Source organism: Ochotona princeps, chromosome 1 (assembly GCF_030435755.1).
Source record: "Ochotona princeps isolate mOchPri1 chromosome 1, mOchPri1.hap1, whole genome shotgun sequence".
Taxonomy (NCBI): Eukaryota; Metazoa; Chordata; class Mammalia; order Lagomorpha; family Ochotonidae; genus Ochotona; species Ochotona princeps.
In genome coordinates, this window is record NC_080832.1 from 24,922,597 (window position 1) to 24,944,576 (window position 21,980).

The 21,980-nt window shown below is 44.7% G+C and overlaps 1 protein-coding gene across 1 annotated transcript; it reads left to right on the forward strand.

Annotated features, from left to right (window-relative positions):
- Positions 1 to 4,990: 4,990 nt before the first annotated feature.
- On the forward strand, positions 4,991 to 5,366 carry LOC131481597 (ATP synthase subunit ATP5MPL, mitochondrial-like). Its single transcript, XM_058670984.1, has one exon. It carries the CDS (start codon positions 5,046 to 5,048, stop codon positions 5,220 to 5,222), a length of 177 nt encoding a protein of 58 aa, XP_058526967.1. The 5' UTR covers positions 4,991 to 5,045; the 3' UTR covers positions 5,223 to 5,366.
- The last annotated feature ends 16,614 nt before the right edge of the window (positions 5,367 to 21,980 follow it).

A 21,980-nucleotide genomic window follows, 5' to 3' on the forward strand; every position in this document is an offset into this window, starting at 1 on the left:
TTTCTTTATCAGCTGAAAGTAACATTTTTTATAGAAGTTAGTGGTAAAATGAAGCCATCCCAGTAATTTCTTAAAATTGCCTGTCAGACTATGACATTACTTTGTGTCTTATCAGCATTGCTGTTAATTTGTGTAGTGCATACGCCTGGGTGCTCTCCCGTCTGGTTAATTTGCTTTGCGTATGGTCTGTTCACAGTGCCACCAACATGCCAGCATTCCGTAAACATGTGTGGTGATAATTATATACTAACGATGTCAATTTTCCACTTCTTCATCCTAATACAGACCCCATCATGCTCTGTATGGTACATACTCAGCTATGAGAAGAGATAATGGCGCCCTGATTTTCGCTTGACTGCCCTGAACCGCACACTGAGTTTGAAGCATCTGATCTGTGTTTTCCTACAGCATACAGTGATTAGTGAAAACTGTTTCTATACCATCTAAAACTAATCAGTACACACTCACTGATCAATCATCTTTCTATATCACCTAAAACTCCTTCTGTGATGTATCAATTTAAAAAGTGCAGACTCAAGAACTCACTGCCTTAACTTTGGTGGGGTATTTGTTTTCAGTTATCATAGAATTCGCTTAACTGAAATACATCTGCAAAAATAAGAGGAATGCCTGGCGCAATAGCCTAGTGGCTAAATTCCAGCCTTGCATCTGTCAGGATCCCATATAGGCGCTGGTATACATCCCAGCTGCTCCACTTCCTTTTCAGCTCCCTACTTATGTCCTGGGAAAGCAGTAGAGGATAGCCCGAAGCTTCAGGACCTGCACCCATGTGGGAGACCCAGAAGAAGCTCCTAGCTTCTGGCTTCAGATTGGCTCAGCTCTGGCCATTGTGGCCACATGGGGAATGAAACAGTGGAGAGAAATCTTTCTCTCTGTCTCTCCCGCTCTCTTTATATCTGGCTTTCCAATAAAAAAAAAAATCTAAAACCTAATAATAACAGGGTATAATACTGCAGGGGTGTGGTATGAAATACACAGAGGACAGCATCCGCCCTGGGCTGCAGCTGCACTGGTGCGACACCAAGCCTCCTTCAGTGGCGTCAGAAGCAGCCTCACCTCCCAATGCCAAGCACAACTTTCTTTCCCCCTTGTTCCTTCCAAAGATGGCTACAGTTCAGGGTCCCCTTCCCCATCTCCCCATGAAGCATAGACCCTTGCTTTTAATGCTGTCTGAGAGCAAGATCTGCAAGACAGAAAAGGGGGCAAAAGAATGGAGGATGAAGAAAAATGAGTTGGACTCCAATGGAGGAGTGGCCAAGAGGGGAGGAATAAAAGAACTATCTTGCCAGGTCTTCCTCCCCATGCACCTTCGTCCCGAACAGAAGGGACCTTGAAATAGTGAAGAACTAGAAAATGAGGCAAGATGGCCCCTCGCTGGTCCCAGGCTTAGAATGTCAAACTCATGCCTGTATACTACAATGGCCATAGCCTTAACCTTGCTCCACAAAGCTGTATTTGAAGGTAAGAAAGATGTATCCTTGTCGAGTGAGAAAACTTGCCACCAGGGTGGCAGAGGAAGGAGAGATGATGGAGAGACAGAGGACAAGAGAGAGGGAGGAGAAGAAGAAAGGGGAAAGGAGAGAGGAAGGAAGAGACAGGGCGGGCCCGCAGGTGACTAGGCCAGCACAGAGGGAAGGCCAGTGATCTGCTGGGTTTAGTCCTAATAAAAGCTTAAGACCCATAGAATTTGTGACACTGTCTCCCGCAAGGTAATACCTCCAAGCTTGCTTTACAGAAAACACATGACAATAAGGTAACAGGGAAGCCAGCGGACTCTCTCGTGACCTGGAGAGCCCAACACAGAGTTATTACTTTACCCCCGGCTGCAACTTTGGTCTGCTATCACCAGGTGTCAATTTGTTTGAAAAGAAAATTCAGCCATCTGTGATTTCCTAGGAAAACTCAGTGTTTCTCTGCCAATAACTGTTGCTCTTTTTAAAATTTTTTATTTGTTTGAGAGATAAATAGAGACAAAGATCTTCCATCTGCAGCTTCAGTTCCCAGTTGCTTGCAACATCCAAGCAACCAAGGGCCAGGAATTCACTATGAGCCTCCCAGTTGGGTGATAGGGACCCAAGCACTTGAGCCATCATTGATTCTCTCTGGGAGTGCACATTAGCAGGGAGCTCAAATTAGAAGCAGAACCAGGCCCACAACCCAAGGACTCCCGAATTAGAGGCAGGCATTCCAAATGCATCTTCACTGCTGTATCAAACCTACGGCCTGCTTACTGGTTCTAAATGTAAGGACCAAACAAAATACTTTGGTAGACCATGTAGAAAAATGTAAGTCCCGGGTCCGGCAGCGTGGCCTAGCGGCTAAAGTCCTCACCTTGAATGCCCTAGGATCCCATATGGGCGCCGGTTCTAATCCCGGCAGCTCCACTTCCCATCCAGCTCCCTGCTTGTGGCCTGGGAAAGCAGTGGAGGACGGCCCAAAACCTTGGGACCCTGCACCCGCGTGGGAGACCTGGAAGAGGTTCCAGGTTCCCTGCTTCGGATGGTTGCGCACCGGCCCGTTGCGGCTCACTTCGGGAGTGAAACATCGGATGGAGGATCTTCCTCTCTGTCTCTCCTCCTCTCTGTATATCCGGCTTTCCAACAATAATAAATCTTAAAAAAAAAAAAAAAGGAAATGTAGGTCCCCTTACCAGGCTAAATGCTCTCTTCCTCGTTGTGCGTCTTCACGTAACTGTGGCCTGAGTACATGCTCCTTCACTTCTCGTTAGTTGTAGAAGATCTGAACCCGAAGAACAGGAAATAAGGAAATGAATTATAAAATTAACTGCCAAAAGAATCTTAAAATTGTGTAAGTAGAGATGCTATCTAGGATTTTCTGTGCACCTGGGAGGATGCTAGCCGCCACTTACTATCTCAGTTTTAAAAGTAAAACATACTTTATGTTCCTGTAACAATAATAGGAAGAAACAAGTTTTTTGGACCTCCATCCTTTTAGAAGTTGAAAGCTGCTGCTATAATGAGTATTTTGATAAGAGGGGGTTTTCTATGAGCTGTAAGCTAAGTTCCAACAATTTCTGAAGGCTTACCAAGCTATCTGGTTTTCTTGATAGAACATAACTCTTGTAAGTCTACGCGGGATTTATAGAAGATGTAATAGTGAATGTTGTGGATCAACTGGGGTAGGCCTTTGTATAAAATACTAGTTCAACAGATGCTGCCACGCAGATAGTTTTTCCTTATGATGTGGTTAGTATTTACTTACATCCTCCTCTGCTGCCTCCTCGGATACATGAGCAGGAAACTGACTGTGAAGGACGGGAACTAGAGCTCAAAGCAGGGGCTCCGATACAGCACGCAGGCATCCTGAGACTGAACCCCTGTTCCAGACACTTGACCCTGAACTGCAGCTTCCTAGTACCCTACACAGAGAGCCTGTAGGTGAAGTTCCCCGGAGCACCCTGACGGACAGCATACCCATCTGATTCTAGAACAGTCAGTCTCCTGCCTCTTCACCTGTTCAACTCCATACATTATTTAATGTAAGGCTTTATCTCAAATAAAATGAGAGTATGACAGACTCTACAATGTGACTCTTTTCCTGTTACTCTACAAGTTCTAATTCCACTGTTGTCTGCAGCTATTAGCCTACAGGGAAACAAGAGCAAGCATATTTATTCAGAAGACACTTTCATATCTCATTCAGTAAACTTTAATATTTGGGAGATGTTATTTTTCATTTTTTAATATTTTCATTGTTATTAATTGCTATAAGTATAGGGGCTCCCCTCCACCACCCGCTTGTCCCTCTTTCAACTTCCTTTCCTCCCTGCTCATTCTCCACTCCCCCACTATTTCCCCCCATGTTATTACAATAGTTTAGGGCTTTAGCAACAGTCAGAAGTCCTACATTCTGTTACATAAGTGTATTATGGCATTGTAGGCATAGGCAATGGTAGAAGGAAAATATAAATAAAAACTACATTGAGGTTTCAACTAGCTCCAGTGAGATTGGCTTACATTCAAAAATCTACTAACACCTACTGGCATGGATGTGGGGGAAAGTACCCTACTGCACCGCTGGTGAGAGTGTAGGTTAGTGCAGCCACAGTAGATGTTCTTAGAATGCTCAGACAACTGAAAATGGATCTACCCTATGACCCAGCTATCCCACTCCAAAGGAAGTGAAATCTGCATATGGGAAGGTGACCAGAAGCTGCTGAAAAGGAACGGAAGAAGAAACTGTGATACATGTACTGTATGGAATACTACTCAGCCACGATAAAGAATGAAATTCTACCATTTACAACAAAATGGTGCCAACGAAGAGCATTACATTCAGTGAAATAAGTCCAGCTCAAAATGTCAAATATCACATATTCTTTCTGATATAAGGAAACATTCATGCAAAATAAAAAATAAATATATGGGTAAACATGCATATACATACATTTTTATAGTTGAGTTGCATAATGGAGACTGGCATACCAGGAATTGAAGATATATTGCCGTATGCATCTCTACTCCCAAATTAAAGGAGGACTTGCAATGAAAATGTTAAATATATTTTGACAATATCATACTAGATTTTCTACCAAACTTCATTATCATTACAATTATTTTTTACAGAGAGCAAACTCATGCTCATGTCATACATGAACACTCCGAATAACTTTCACCCTCCAAGCCCAATTCAAGATCAAGGAACACCAAGCCAACACCAAGATCAAGGAATAGAACCTGGCCAGCATCCCCACACTGTCCCCAGGTATCAGGTTGCCTTGTGTGAATATAAACACATACGTGTGCATATGAATATATAGTAAGGAGCACATGCATGGATGGGTGGTTAACAGCAAATTATATCAAGATATAAAATTTAGCTCTCACCCTGGAGGCCCCGCTTGAGAACCTTCCAGTCACAATCTCCCAACAAAAGTAACCACGATCTTGATCTCCTATAGCAAAGACTATTTGATTTTCTGTTCTTTAAAAATGTATATTCTTGGTGACCTTCCCGAGTCGTCGTCCCTGGAACCCGGTGGTGTGAGGGGCGTCCGCGGCGAGATGCTGCAGAGCCTGGTTAGGAACGTCTGGACCCCCATGAAGCCCTACTACACCCAGGCCTACCAGGAGATCTGGGCCGGCGTGGGGCTCATGAGCTTCATTGTGTACAAGATCAGGAGTGCTGATAAAAGAAGTAAAGCTTCCAAAGGTCCTGCTCCTGCTCGCGGCCACCACTAGCCAGCTCAGCTGGCCGTGCCCGGGGAAGACAGGCCGCCCGCCTGGGACCATGCTGTGTCGGGGGCAGCTTGGAGGGTCACCATCGCCTGCCCCAGTGCTGGGTACTCTGTGGCATTGAATAAAGCCATCTGGGACTGCAGCACCACCACGCGGTCCTGGCTCAACACATAAAAAAAAAAAAATTAAAAAAAAAAATGTATATTCTTGGGCTCGGCAGCGTGGCCTAGTGGCTAAGGTCCTTGCCTTGATCCCATATGGCCGCTGGTTCTAATCCCGACAGCTCCACTTCCTCTCTGTCTCTCCTCCTCTCAGTACATCTGACTTTGTAATAAAAATAAAATAATTCTTTCTTTTTTAAAGAATTATTCATTTTATTACAGCCAGATATACACACAGGAGGAGAGACAGAGAGGAAGATGTTCCGTTCGATGTTTCACTCCCCAAGTGAGCCGCAACGGGCCGATGCGCGCCGATCTGAAGCCGGGAACCTGGAACCTCTTCCAGGTCTCCCACACGGGTGCAGGGTCCCAAGGTTTTGGGCCGTCCTCCACTGCTTTCCCAGGCCACAAGCAGGGAGCTGGATGGGAAGTGGAGCTGCCGGGACTAGAACCGGCGCCCATATGGGATCCCAGGGCTTTCAAGGCGAGGACTTTAGTAGCTAGGCCACGCTGCCGGGCCCAAAAATAAATCTAAAAAAAAAAAAAATGTATATTCTTGGGGATCCAGTTTCTTTCCCTCAGTTTGTATATTTGGAAGATTCCTCCATTTTGTTAACATGAATTTGCAGTTCATTACCCCAACAGTTTAAACTTATGATCCATCTTTTTTTTTTTTAAAAGATTTATTCATTTTTATTGGAAAGCCGGATATACAGAGAGGAGGAAAGACAGAGAGGAAGATCCTCCATCCGATGATTCACTCCCCAAGTGAGCACAACGGCCGGTGCTGCGCCCATCTGAAGCCAGGAACCAGGAACCTGTTCCGGGTCTCCCACGCAGGTGCAGGGTCCCAAAGCATTGGGCTATCCTCGACTGCTTTCCCAGGCCACAAGCAGGGAGCTGGATGGGAAGTGAAGCTGCTGGGATTAGAACCGGCGACCATATGGGATCCCAGGGCGTTCAAGGCGAGGACTTTAGCCGCTAGGCCACGCTGCCGGGCCCCTGATCCATCTTTTTTTTTTTTTTTTTAAAGATTTATTTCTTTTTTTTACAGCCAGATATACACAGAGGAGAGACAGAGAGGAAGATCTTCCGTCCAATGATTCACTCCCCAAGTGAGCCGCAACGGGCCGGTGCTGCGCCCATCCGAAGCCGGGAACCAGGAACCTCTTCCAGGTCTCCCATGCAAGTGCAGGGTCCCAATGCATTGGGCCGTCCTCCACTGCTTTCCCAGGCCACAAGCAGGGAGCTGGAAGGGAAGTGGAGCTGCCGGGATTAGAACCGGCGCCCATATGGGATCCCGGGTCTTTCAAGGCGAAGACTTTAGCCGCTAGGCCATGCTGCCGGGCCCATGATCCATCTTTTAAGCCAACAAAATTATTTGTCTGACATTGTACACTACATTAGGTCTCAAAGACAGTTCAGTGTAGCAATGCCTTATCCAAAGCCCACGCCTTTGTTTGATGTTTCCCAAAGTAGTACACATACAATCAGTTTACATGGTACATGGGTCAAGTTTAATAGGTTTCTATTTTAACAACTAGTTTTAAGCCCATCATAGTTCTTTTTAAAAATACTTATAAATCAAAAGCAAAATATATCCAGATTGTGACACAGCCATCTCCTCTATGTATACACCAACAAAAAAGTAGGCATAAAGCAAATTTTATTCATAGAGCCATACTGTGATACATTTTATTAATTTTCATGAATAATAGAGTAAATAAATAAATTGTGGTAGATTCATATAATGGAATACTACATGCTAATAAAAAGAACAAACTACTACTACATACAAAGTGAAAATTCTCTGAATAATGATGAGAAGTATGGCAGACACAAAAGAATACATGCTGTTTGATTATATTTTATAATATTCAGAGAAAAGCAAAATAATATGTGATGACAGATACTAGAACAGAGGATATTTGAGGGGATTTGGGAATGGAAGGGGCATGAAGGAGTATTCTGAAAGTGTTGTAGGGTTTTTGAACCCCGAATACTGCCGCAACTTTAATTCTTGTCTCGCAGGAAAGAAGAATTTTCATGGGGATACAGTTTAGTTTTAAAGTAAGATTTATTAGAAAAGCTGAGAAAGGAGACTCCGCCCTAGTGACGGGAGGGGGTTCTGAGATAGAAAAAGACCCTTACCCCCTGCCATAGTGGCAGGAGGAAAAGCAAAAAGAGAGAACCTAGTCGCCTGCCATAGTGGCAGAATGAAAAGCTGAGAGAAAAACCCATATTAATGGTGGGGAAAGCATCTTTTAAAGGTTCCCCTCAAAGATGTTTCTCCATAAACAAAGAAAATTCCTGGCTTCCATGGTACCTGGCCTTGGGACAAAAGGCCAGAAAGGTGTCACTGGCCAACTTCCTTGGTCCCTTTCTAATGATAAAGAGGCCAATTTGAAGCCCTCCCCCTTGCAATGGCTGGAGACAGAATTGGGTGGAGGCTTCAGATGGGCAATAGATATGTTAATGTCACCCTTGTCTCCTGGGGAAGCACTCCTGATATGCATTTGTCTGGGGAGAGTCGTGCTCTGGTGAATCCAAGACATGGTGGGGAAATTTCCTTTTATATTTGGGAAGAAAAAATGACGTGGGGACCCAGAAAACCCTAACTGCCTACTACCCAATCTAACGCCTCTCACAAAACCAGAAATGTGCTGTGTCTTGATATGTGTGAAAGTTGACAGTGTGTATTTGCCATATTCTATCAGAATAGGTTCAAGGGGTAAGTTGAGTTACATGGCATAGTGGGGCAACTACAGTTTACCTTGTATATAGTGTATGAATAAACAGAAGAAAGGAGCTCCAAGGCTCAAATTATAAATTACTGTCACAGAAGGGGGAATGTTGATTACCTGATCTGATCAGCCTGCATTGGAATCTTGTACCACACCATAAGCATGTAAACTCAAGAGCGGGCACTACAGCATAATAGGCTAAGCTTCCGTTTGCAGCATCAGCATCCCATGCACGCAGCGGTTCATGTGCTGGCTGCCTCATTTCCCATCCAGCTTCCTGCTAATGGCCTGGGAAGCAGGAACAGAGGATGGCCCAAGTCTTCGGGCCCCTACACCCATGGAGGAAACCCAGAATAATGCTCCTGGATCCTGACTTCATATCAGCTCAGCTCTAGTCGTTGCAGCCACTTGGGGAGAGAACCAGCAGATGGAAGTTCCCTCCTCCTCTTCGTTCTTCTCCTTCTCTTCTTCCTCCTCCCAACAACGCTGCCTGTTAAATGAAAATAAAGAATAAATCTTGAAAATATATACATGCAGGGTCCGGCAGCATGGCCTAACAGCAGCTAAAGTCCTCGCCTTGAATGCCCGGGATCCCATATGGGCACTGGTTCTAATCCCGGCAGCTCCACTTCCCATCCAGCTCCCTGTTTGTGGCGTGGGAAAGCAGCCAAGGACGGCCCAAAGCCTTGGGACCCTGCATCTGCATGGGAGACCTGGAAAAGGTTCCAGGTTCCCTGCTTCGGATGGGCGCAGCACCGGCTGTTGTGGTCACTTGGGGAGTGAATCATCGGATGGAAGATCTTCCTCTCTGTCTCTCCTCCTCTCTGTATATCTGACTTTGTAATAAAAATAAATAAATCTTTAAAATATATACATATATATATGTATACATGCAGCTATTGTTAACCTAGTAAATTAAAAATAAAACTATGATGAAATACTATTATTTACCAATGAAATGGATGTATTCAAGTGTTAGTGAGGATTTGAAGATTAGGGGCATCATTCCGTACTTGGAGGATTGTGAAAGTCTACAGCTTGAACGATATTTTGGCAGTTTCTCAAAAAGGTTAAAAGAAGTTTCAGTTGGGTAAGGAATTCCACTACTAAAAATAGACCTGACAAAAATGAAAACATGCATCTTAAATACAGATGCTCATCAAAGCAGCAATTGCAACACACAAAATTAGAAGCAGCATAAAAGTCCATCAACAGGTGACTAGAAGCAATGTAACATTGTCATACTGTGGAATATTTTTCAAATGTCAAAGGAATGTAGTAACATATGTTAGAGTACAGATGGATATTGAAAAATACACTCCATGAAAAAACTCAGACAAAGACCATGTACTACATGTGGCTATTAACATAAAACGTCCAGAATACGCTAATCCATAGGAAAAAGAACAGATTGTGAATTTACATATTAAAAATAGCCTACTTAGTGGGTGTGAAGTTTCTTTTGAAGGTGAAGAAGATGTTGTGTAATAAAAGATAGTGAAGATGGGTGCGCAACAATTGAATATCCAAAAACTCCTTGAATTGCACACCTTAGCATTACATTATTTGAGTTTTATCCCAATAGAAAGACATTTTAAGTAACTGTTGCTAATAACCATTTCTGGCTTACAAGTTAATTTAGGAAGAAATACTGTAGATCAGCAGAAATGAAAAATTGTAATGGGAAAAGCAGAGTGAGCCAAGTTCTGTTTGTGCTTTGGATTTACCTGGAAAGGCAACATAACACACACCTGCCTTCAGTTGCACCCGAGGTATGCAGCTGTCTGGCATGCAAGTTTCCTGAGCTGAGAAACAGGGTAAGCTGGCATAGTGGCAAAACCAGGAAAAATTGTTGAAAAACATCTTGTTTCAGCCATAAAAAATGAAATTCTATCATTTACAACATATGTAGATCTGGATGACATGAGATTAAGTCAGATAAACCAACCACAAAAAAAAAGACATGCATGCTCATTCAGACATTTCAGGAAAATTAATGAAGTTACGCCAGGAGAAGGGCGGAGGGGTTCTTGTTTCTCAAGATGTGACTTGGAGGCAAGTAGTTTGGCCATCACCTGGGAGCCTAGTATATTGGTGGTAGCTCACGCCTCATCCCAGACCTTTCTGGAGCAAAATGCATGAGTGAGTTCCTCTGGGGATTCATACATATATAGAAACACAACATATATACAGAATCCCAAATAGAAAAACACAAGCCCTGAGAGAAACTAAAGGGAGAGTCAATTTTATCTTTCTAACTAGGTTGCAAAATTCTTGAGGGGTGCCTAGGGCAGTAATGGGGAGTGTAGGGCCCCCCAGCAGGGAAAAACCTTACCAATTGTCTCGAGGGAGTGAGTTTCCCCAATGACCACCGAAGAGGAGACTTGATGCAAAAGCAAGAGGCTTTATTCGATTACCAGCGCGCTGGGGCCGAGGCCAGTTCCTGATGCAGGAGGCTAGGCATCTTCCCCAAATCATTAGACAGAGGGGTTTTTAAACCGCTAAGCTAAGGCTAACATCATTAACATAAGCAGGAAGGGGGAACCATTAACATAAGCAGGGAGGGGGCCATGCAGTTAGGAGCAGATGCTAGTTGCAGGTGCCCCTTATCTCTCAGGCCCCCAGGTTCTATCATGAAATATTTCACTGTCCTTCCAATCCCAAATGTTCCCTTTCAGGGAGCATTTGCCCAGTTGTGCGACTCCCTGACAAAACAGCTCAGAGAAGTCCTGCTGGACTCTCTTCGCTCCAAAATACCAGGTAGAAATAACCATTTTTATTTCACTGGATGTTGAAAAGATGAATACAAGCACCATGTTGAAGTGCTTAGTGCCTTGCCTGATGCATAGGAAAAGATGAATAAATGCAAGCTGTTATTGTTGCTTTGGACCAGTGCAACGATCTAAAATATTCTGCAGCCAAACTAAGAGACATCAGCATTTTGGAAAGAGAGAGAGAGAGAGAGTTATTTGCATGGTCAAGCAAAGGAAGTGTGAATTTTCATTCAGATTACCTCCCCTCTGGCACAAGGAAGAGGCTTGGGTAGATACAGAAAGAGAAGCGTGGGGTCCCATACAATGGCTTCATTGGCTAATCTTCCACCTGAAAATGCTGGGATTCCATATGGTTGCTGGTTCATGTCCTGGTGTTGTAGGGTTTTTGAACCCCGAATACTGCAGCAACCTCAAATTCTTGTCTCGCAGGAAAGAAGAATTTTCATGCGGACGCAGTTTAGTTTTAAAGTAAGATTTATTAGAAAAGCTGAGAAAGGAGACTCCCGTACTAGTGACGGGAGGGGGTTCTGAAATAGAAAAGACCCTTACCTCCTGCCATAGTGGCAGGAGGAAAAGCAAAAAGACCCTAGTCGCCTGCCATAGTGGCAGAATGAAAAGCTAAGAGAAAAAAACCCATACCAATGGTGGGGAAAGCATCTTTTAAAGGTTCCCCTCAAAGATGTTTCTCCATAAACAAAGGAAATTCCTGGCTTCCATGGTACCTGGCCTTGGGACAAAAGGCCAGAAAGGTGTCACTGGCCAACTTCCTTGGTCCCTTTCTAATGATAAAGAGGCCACTCTGAAGCCCTCCCCCTTGGCAATGGCTGGAGACAGAACTGGGTGGAGGCTTCAGGTGGGGAATAGATATGTTAATGTCACCCTTGTCTCCTGGGGGAAGCACTCCTGATAAGATATGCATTTGTCTGGGGAGAGATGTGCTCTGGTGAATCCAAGACATGGTGGGGAAATTTCCCTTTATATTTGGGAAGAAAAATGACTTGGGGACCCAGAAAACCCTAACTGCCTACCACCCAATCTAACTCCTCTCACACTGGCTGCTGCATTTCCCTTCCAGCTCCCTGTTTGTGGCCTGGGAAAGCAGTAGAGGATGACCCAAAGCCTTGGGACCCTGAGCCTGCATGGAAGACCCCAAAGAAGCTCCTGGCTTCTGGTTTTAGATTGGCTCAGCTCCGGCTGTTGTGGCTGTGCACATGCAGATCCCAGTGCAGCCCAGCCTTGGGATTGCCCCTGCTTAAACCTATCAATAGCATCTCCTTATACCCATGTTTGTTCTGTTCTGATGAACTGTTTCTTTAAAGAATGGTATTTTTTCCTCCGGAGCAACAACTTGCAGATTGCTTTTAATAGGACTGAACGATTTGATAAAGGAACCAAAGGCTGCAGTTGGTTAAAAGGGCTGAGGGAGTTGTCTTCCTGTTGTTAACAAAGGGGAGGGTGGATCCTCCAGGAAGAAGCTGGGCCTGTTTCACGTCAAGCATTCTGTTACATTGACCTCATCATCCACAGTGAGAGGTATTTTTTTCAGCACATTTTTTTTTATTTTTTAAAAAGATTTATTTAATTTTATTACAAAGTCAGATACACAGAGAGGAGGAGAGACAGAGAGGAAGATCTTCCATCTGATGATTCACCCTCCAAGTGACCACAACGGCCAGAGCTGTGCCAATTCGAAGCCAGCAGCCCAGAGCTTCCTCCAGGCCTTCCATCGGGTACGGGAACCCAAAGCTTTGGGCAGTCCCTGACTGCTTTCCCAGGCCACAAGCAGGGAGCTGGATGGAAAGCGGGGCCGCAAGGACTAGAACTGGTGCCCATATGGGATCTTGGTGCGTTTAAGGAGAGGACTTTAGCTGTTAGGCCACCGCACCAGACCCTCAGCACATTTTTTGAACACCTGCTATGTACTCAGCATTGTTTTTTTTAACACAAAAGACACAACAATGGACAACATGGAGAATAAAACCATGTGTTGTTGGGGTTCCTGTTGCAGTGGGACGGTGAGACATTGTGTGGTGAACAAAACCCTCAAGACACTCTCCTAATTGAATCCTATCCTATCTGCCAACACCGCATACTGATTTTCCCTCCCAGATGGCTTGCGACCACTGATGTTTGCCAAGAGCTTTTCACACCTTCCCTGGAGAGTCTGCTCCATGAAAGAGAAATGTAACACCTGCAAATTTCTTGCTTCAAGCACTCTTTTTAGGGAAACCCTTCTTGTTCTTTTAGCATTCACATCTTTATAAACAAATTGGGAAGAAGTAGCTCCATTTGCATTTCCAAAAGACACATACTGCTAGAATGTCACAGGGCTCATGATCCCTTCCCCGGAGAGAGGGTCTGGAGGGTCCACAATCCTCCCTTCCTTTCAGCAACAGGTATGCAGGAGGGCAAATCTGCCAGGAGTTCAATGCTCTCTGTTAGGGAGCCACATGTGTCCTGGGTACAAGGCTGTCACAGGGACCCACTTGTACCAGAATGCTCCAAGTAATGCAGGTTAACACTCATTAGTTAACGTTTGACTGGAGAGGAAATAAGAGATTCTTTCACTGTTTTCTTTTAGAGTTCTTCCGTTCTTGCTTTTACTGTATCTGACAGAAAGCTAAAGCGAAGCCCCGATGGAATTTTGGATGTAGGCTCACCCTGGAAGGGTAGCTGGTCAACTGCTTGCTGGGAGCTTTTGTAGTCTCTTCCCTTCCTCCCCATTTTCCATTGTATGAGTCACTTCCTATAAACCCACCAAAACCCTTAAACCCATTCAGAACATCATTCCAGCCTCAGAACTGCACTCCCAGCCTTGATGACCCTCACTTTTCATATTGTCTCATTTAGACCTGTGTTGTGGGCTAAGGAGTTGGTTAGCACTCGCTAAGCTGAGCACTACAGGCAATGGGCTTGGGGCTGAAAGCACCTGGTCTAATGGAACTCAGCTGTATCCAATATTGAGCGTGTGGGCTAAAGCGTAAACAAGAACTAGGTGAGAGGTCAAGAGTGGAGGCAATAAAAGCAGGCCTCGAGAGAGGCCGGGGAGAGACATTTCCACCATCTCTGGTCTCCGTGTGTCGGTGCCTCACCCCCAGATCCTTCTCCATGCCACGTTACCAGCCTAGCCGGCCGCAACAGACCTGGATTGATTTGAACACTGTGGTTAGAAGCCTGTTAGCACAGTAGGTAGTAGTCCGCAGTGTTACAGTCAAGTCCTGAATAACAGTGCTTCAGTTGGTGGTCCCAAAAGATTGTAACAGTTTATGGTGATATTGGTACAAATTCATTTGGCTGCCAGACATACAAAAATAGAGCACAAACAATTTTATACAACAATACCATTATTACTAAAAATCTCAGTCCCTGTGCCTCATACTGAATGAAAACAAAGACAAGATGTGGGGCGTAAGGAAAAGAGAAAGTTTAATCTATCAGATGAGGAGGGAACAGACCCACATCTCCAGAACTACTGTCCTGCTGAATGAGGGGGTTTCAGGGTTTTTGAGGATGCTATAAGGAAAGGGGAGTCAGGAATAAAGGGAACAGAGGATGAAGACAGCTGCATGTTGGCCTCCGGTCAGGCATCAAGCCACTGGTTGCAAATGTTGTGCGGGATTTCGAAATCCCCAGATAATCATCAAGTCTGAAGTCGGTGCTAAGGCATAAAGGTGGTTTATTCAGGTTAGCCTAGGTCTCCCAGCCACTTCCCCCAGCCCAGCATGGCTGGATGGGGGTGGGACAGCCACAGCCGAGGCTGCTCAGGAGGACAAAAAGAGAAGGAAGCGAGAGCCAGAGAGAGAGAGAAATAGAGCAAGCCCCCTAGTTCTTATACATTTCAGGCTATTAATTATACAGTCATGATTTAGCAGGCTTCTATTGGTGGGTTTGAAACAAGCAACTTTTTTTTTTTAAAGATTTATTTATTTCATTACAAAGTCAGATATACAGAGAGGAGGAGAGACAGAGAGGAAGATCTTCCGTCCCATGATTCACTCCCCAAGTGACCACAACGGCCAGTGCGCGCCGATCCGAAGCCAGGAACCAGGAACCTCTTCCAGGTCTCCCACGCGGGTGCAGTGTCCCAATGCATTGGGCTGTCCTCAACTGCTTTCCCAGGCCACAAGCAGGGAGCTGGATGGGAAGTGGAGCTGCCGGGATTAGAACCGGCGCCCAAATGGGATCCCAGGGCATTCAAGGCGAGGACTTTAGCCGCTAGGCCACGCTGCCGGGCCCAACAAGAAACTTTAAAAAAGTACAAATCGATGAGCTATAGGGCAGTGAATCTTATCAAATACCAGGTACCTCCTTCCTGAGGAGTGGTCTGCCTATGTGACCTGCCAGGTGTCCTGCCGGGTGTCATGTAGACTATCAGGCCTGGAGTTCACACAGCCCCCAGTCAAGCCATTAAGGCAGAATCACAAAAGGCAGAAAATGTCTAGGTTCTTCAGAATCACAGTGGTTATTTGGTCTGGTTGTAAGTTCAGCTTGTGTCCAAGTTCCTAGTTTGTCAGAAATGCTGTGCTCGTTAGGGAATTGTTATCATAGCCAAGTAGGCTTCAATCAGCCTGGGGCTCCATGCAGGTGGACCTGGGATTCCTCTAGATGAAACCTCTCAAGCCAGTACTGACCATCAAGTTCCTATCTACTAGAGAAGCAAAATACAGACGAGTTAAGGGATGAGCTGGCTTACACCGCTCCCTCTATTTTGTGAGTTAAGCTCAGGAAACGAGGTTAGGAGACTGTGGTTTGATGGTGCCTGGCATTAGCATTCAAGGCTCTGTTTGGGAGTGTCATAAATTACTATATTACTTGCTAATTTATGCATTTAGTATACTATATTTTTTTTTGCTTTTGTAGAATGTATTCTATTTTTTAAGAAAATGTTTAGGAGCAGGTATTTATCTAGTATCTAAAATACTAAGTAACATGCCAGAATCCTATATTAGAATGCTTAAGTTCAAACCCCAGCTCTGGCTCCTAACTGCAGTTTCCTGCCCATGTGGACCCTGGGAGGTGGCAAGGATGGCTGCCAGCCACTTAGTCTACTATGTTAAAACAGCAGGAACCTCATTCATCTAGCATTTTGATTTTCTCTAGGCCACGCCGCCGGGCCCTATCAAGCTATTTTCTTAAAAATTGTATCTCAAACTCCTTGTCCTGTAGTCTCGTTAAGTAAGAAAAATGATCCTGAGTACCACCAAGTCTCATTTTTTTAATCAGAAAAGACCCAAGTGATTAAAAACAGCGGTGAGAGTGTGGCATAACAGGGTAAACCACCACTTGTAATGCTGCCATGCCATGTCAACGCGCCAGTTCAAGTCCCAGCTTCCCTGCTTCCCTTCCAGCTGCCTGCTAATGGACTGGAAAACCAGCAGAATATGGTGAAATCCTTGGCTCCCTGCCATCTGTATAGGAGATTCAGACTGAGTTCCAGTACCTTGCTTTGACCTGGACCAGCCTCAGCAGTTGTAGCCATTTGGAGAATAAACCGGTGAATGGAATCTCTCTCTTCCTTTCTCTATCACTCTGCCTTTGAAATAAATAATAAATCTTTAAAATAAAATTCTCAACTTTGGTACTGCCTAAAAAAAACTCATTCTGATTTCTCTAATTGTGAAATATACTCTAATAATCCAGCAATGAAGTAAAGGGTTTATTATTTCACTGAAATATAGGAGCCATGTGTTGCAGTATCATCCACAGCAAAACAAAGCCACAAAAAACACTGATTTTAAGGTTTCGTTTTTTGTACATCCCTAATCAGAACAAATATTTGCCAACCTGCATTTTCTCTCATTATTTTAAGCTGTAAGTAATCATGATGTACATAACCTTCTGATGCTCAGAACAGCATCAAGTTCTTCTGCTAAACTAATTCATCCATCTGTTCACTTATCCATTCATTCAACAACTATTTGTTAAGCACCTGTTATGTGCCGGCAAAGTAGCCACTGTAGATTCGTCAGCAAGCAAAACAACAAAGTCAAAAACATGGTGTGTCGTGGGAGACAGAGCTTCACTCTTTAATAAAAATGCAAGGGAGAGACTAACAATTGTGTTTACTCCTAGGCTTTCAGTAACTTCAGCTGCCCTTGACAGCAAAGGAAGTTGGATGTGGTCAGTCATTGCTGATGCTCAGGTTACTGCAACTACTTAAGAAGTGAATAATGATAACAAGTATTATCCCAATGACAATGCTCATACCCAGGCAAAAATAAAATAATAGTAACAACTAACCTGTATGGAATAATTACTATATTTCAGGAATTTCATCCTCCATAATTCCAAGTTGGGTGTTCTTATTTTTCCCACTTCACAGAGGAAGGCAGAAGATTTAGATCTGCCTACCACTCCTGGGTAAGGTTCTAGTTCCTTGACCTGCAGACATGCCTCCTGGCTCTAATGGTACAGCCTTGGACTCTGAGGATGATTCGAGTTCCTAAAATATCTTACCTTGATTGTGACCCATTGTGCTAGAACACTGTTCCATCTGTGGCCAGTTGTTAGTAAAGCTCTTTTCCTGCTGATTACAACAACAATAGACAATAAATCTCAAATTCACATGCAGGCTGTGCACTAACCCATCAGATAGTGCATTTCTCAAGGTTAATGTGATAAGTATTAAACAAGATTTATAATTGTGATTGAATTAGGTCATAATCACACAAAGCTGCTCCAGTAAATTCCATAACCAGTCCCCAATGGGCACGTGTCTTTCATTCTATTTGTAAAAAATGTTTAAGATTTAGCACTTCCCAATATGATTTGCTATTTCTTCACATTTTCTCCCAGCACCTACACATCTTCCATTTTGTCAGAACACACTCATAGGAAACAGAATATGATGAGCACAGAATATGATCTCCAATGGCCTGAATCCCACTTTCTCCAGGAACAAGACATTCCTGGGCTGCTTCTTGGGAACCTCAACTTCTTCCCTGATTTTCCTCTCTACCTGGATACTCTGAAGCCTGATGGATTGAGAGACGATGGAATTCGGGCAAAGCTTGCTTGAGAGGGCTATCAATGTATCAAGTCCTGGAAAGGCCACATGACAGTGACCTTCACCATGGGTGATGACAAAGGGGAACTAAAAATAACTCTGAGGTATGCTGCAATTTCATCATGGAAAGTCTTTTTTTTTTTTTTAAGATTTATTTATTTTTATTACAAAGGCAGATATATAGAGAGGAGGAGAGACAGAGAGGAAGATCTTCCATCCAATGGTTTACTCCCCAAGTGACCGCAAAGGCTGGAGCTTAGTCAATCCGAAGCCAGGAGCCAGGAGCTTCTTCCAGGTCTCCCACGCGGGCACAGGGTCCCAAGGCTTTGGGCCTTCCTCGACTGCTTTCCCATATCACAGGCAGGAAGCTGGATGGGAAGTGGGGCTGGCGGGATTAGAAATGACACCCATATGGGATCCTGGCGCGTTCAAGGTGAGGACTTTAACCGCTCGGCTATCGCGCTGGGACCATGGAAAGTCTTCAAGCAAAAGATTTGAGAAAATAATTTAGGAATAAGGAAAAGAGAAGTTTTCCAACTAACTACGGGAAAGTCAGTCAACTTTATCTCTCACTGCTGAACTTGTTCTAAACTGCAACAAATAAGTCGAGAGTCATGAATTCACAAGGAGAAAGAGACAAGAAGAGACAAGAGCTGGTGAGCAACACCAGTGGGCCATTGGAGGCTGGGAACAGATGACTGCTTTGAGAAAGCTGCCCTGTAAGCACTTAACAGCCAAGACCATCAGCAAGAATTGAGCCAGCCCACTCTCACAGAAAAGCAAACTCAGAACCTGTTTCCTTAAGGCAGGAGTAAATGTGAGAAGGAAAGCAGAGGACCTGATTATCTGCACAATGGACTGGTAGAGCTTCCCCAGACCTCACCTCCCTTCCCATGAGTCCAGAACATACTCACCACCACACGCAGAAACGAATCTAAAGAGACGAAGACCGTATCAGAGAAGGCCAAGCACGGCGGACAGCACACATGACAGGCACAGCTGAAATCGGAGGAGCACATCAAGTCTGTGATGGAAAGTAAGGCCTTGTTCTCGCCTATCTGCTTCCAGAATCCTCTACCCGTAAGATATGTCCAAGCAGGAGGCAGCTGGTCCTTCTCAAGAGAAGCCAAATCAGCTTCAGAAGAAATCAAAACCCAACAATTTGGGAGTTTGGTATTGTACAATGAAAAGCTTGCCCTTCCAGCTGATTAGCACAGAGCAAAGCTCACCAGTCCACCTTGACAAAAACCGCTCATTAATACAGAGCATCCTATTGGCTTTTTAAAATTATTGTTTTATATTATTGCCCGTGAAGCATTTTTACAGGTCTATGGATTTCCCTTTTGCCTTCCCCCTTCTCTGTTCCCTTTTTCCTCTCCCACTACTTTCCTACGTTTTTTTTAAAGATAAATGTTAATAAAGAACTAAAGCTCTCTGGATATTTGAGAAAATAACCCAACAAAGATACACTTCAACACAGAAATACAAATTAATTTTTCGAAACTATATGTCATTTGAAAAAAAAGCAAAGCAAAACAACCAGGTTCTTGATGACAACCATGCCCCTTGATGAAATCATGCCCCTCCCTCCTCAACTTCCCCTGCCACCTGCCGGGCGGCTGCTCTGTGGCCATCTGTGGCCTTACCGTGGCCATCTGTGGCCTTACCGTAGCCATCACAGCAAAGTCTGCTGTGCAGCCTTTAGTTAGGCTGCCACAAGCATTTCCCCAGATTCAAGAGGAGGCATTGCAGAATAGCCCCAGGCTGCGAGCAGAGAAAACCTTGCAAGCAAAGCTGGGCTTGGGCTCAATTGTAGGCAGAAGTGCTTATTGTTCCATACAATCCCTCCCAGCCTGAGGGACAGAGAGCTCCACGGAGGGGCCATAAGGTTATCCAGGAAACCATGTGTGATTTTTTTGTGGATTGAATACCTAAATATACATGCTGTGTATATATGCATGCTAAGAGGCAAACGCGCGTAATATCTTCACTAAAGGGCCTGGTGCGATGGCTCGGTGGCTAGACCCTTACAAGTGCTGGGAGCCCATGTGAGTACCTGTTCATGTCCCAGACGCACTTCTTCCCATCCAGCTCCCTGTTTGTGGCTTGGGAAAGCAGTAGAGGATGGCACAAGGCCTTGGGACCCTGCACCCATGTGGGGAACTCAGAAGCTCCTGGCTCCTGGTTTCAGATTGGCTCAGCTCTTTGCAGTCACTTGGGAAATGAACCAGCGGACAGATCTTTCTGTCTCCTTCTCTCTATAAATCTGCCTTTCTAATAAAGATATATGAATCTTAAAAAAAAATCTGCACTGAATTTAAAGTTGCTTTTTGTAATTGCATTTTCTGTATAATATATTTTATTATGTGTTTTCTTAAACATAGATACCAAAAGTACAGCTAACTTGGGGAGTCATTTTTTCATGATTAAAATGGGTTGTCATAGCCTTCCGATTGGAAGACAGTCTTCAACTTCTACCACAAATCAGAGAATTTGTGGAGAGCCGTGTCCAGGAGCAGTCCCAGTGCCTGGTGGCTCCGGGAGCGTGGGCACTCTGCTTAGCAGTTAAACCACCAGCCCTCCACATCTGAGTGCCCACACTTGATTCTGGGATCTGGCCCCTGACTCCAGCTTCTCGCCATCGCAGCTCCTGGGAGGCGATTGTGTTAGAGCAGGTAGCTGGTTCCTGATACCAGTGGGGGTGAGCTGCATTAGGTTGCTCTTTCCGCTTGGGCCATAGCTCAGTCCCCAGCCACTGTGGGCATTTGAGAAATAAACTGGGACTCCAGGACCTTCACCTGGGTTCCACATCCAAATCCCCACCTGTTTGACTCCACATCTCCATTGTGAGCGCTTCAAGTTCACCAAACCCAAGTCAGAGTCCCTCAGTGCAGTCCCCTTGCTCCTCCCAATTGTCCTCTTACTGAATGCATTATTCTCTCAGTCACTGAGGCTTTGATCAATCATCCTCGTTTCTCTTGTTTTTAGTCACATGGTTCTACAGACGCATTCTTCATCAGGTCTACTGTTTCCCGAGTATATCTGTTCCCATGCATCCCTGCTTTTGGAAAACTGCTCTCTGATTTGAAGTGAGGCTTGTAAGCTGAGCATCTCACTCTAGTCTCACTGAGAAACTTGCATGTGACTGCGGTCTGTCAATCATGGTATCTTGTCTCCCTGGAAATGTTACTGGTATAAATGGTAGATTTATGCCACAAGTAGGACCAACCATTCCTTTCTTGGAATTCATACACAGACACTGTGGTCAATTCCCTCTCTACTAAGATTGCTAACCTAGGAGTACATGAATGCATACTACCAGCAAGCACCATCCCAGTTTTATGCAGGAAGACTATAGAGAGAATGATATGGAACCAAAGAAAGCATTAGCTCCAGTTTGGAACAGCATGTTTCTTTTATTTGGGTGGCAAAGAGAGACAGAGAGGAAGAGAGAGGGAAAGAGAGAGAGATTTCATCTGCTGGGGCATTCCCTGAATGCCTTGAGCTGGGAACTCAGTCCAGGTCTTCCCCAAATAGGGCGGCAGAACCCCAATTACCTGTGTTATCACAGCTGCATCAGCAGGAAGTTAAAAGCAGGAGCAGAGTAAGGTGTCAAACCCAGACACTCAGTTACGGGCCGCAGGTGTCTTAACTGGCATCTACAGGGAAGGTCAAACGTCCACCCTGGAGAAGCAGACCTTGATGGCATCAAGTCTGAAGGTAACCATTCCTGAATCTGTTCCTTCTCTGCACTTGCAATTGAGATGAGTTGAATGTCAATCTCCTGCTTCTACCACTTGCTATTAAGGTGCCACGGATAACCTATGCTAGTTTAATGTGCCTCACTCTTCTCAGCTATCAAACAGGAGATCCAAACAGCATCTCCCTCACAGGGTCCTATGAGACCTAGCATTAGACAGTACCAGTGCATTCTGCTACTGTCTGATCTCACTGGAGGGCCTGTCAACACAAAAAGGGAACCGATGATGGAGTTTTCATTTCCTGAGAGATGTGCTTGGGGTTCTGAGTGCATCCTTCCTCTGCCTTCCCATTAGCACCACCCCACCTGCTGCAGG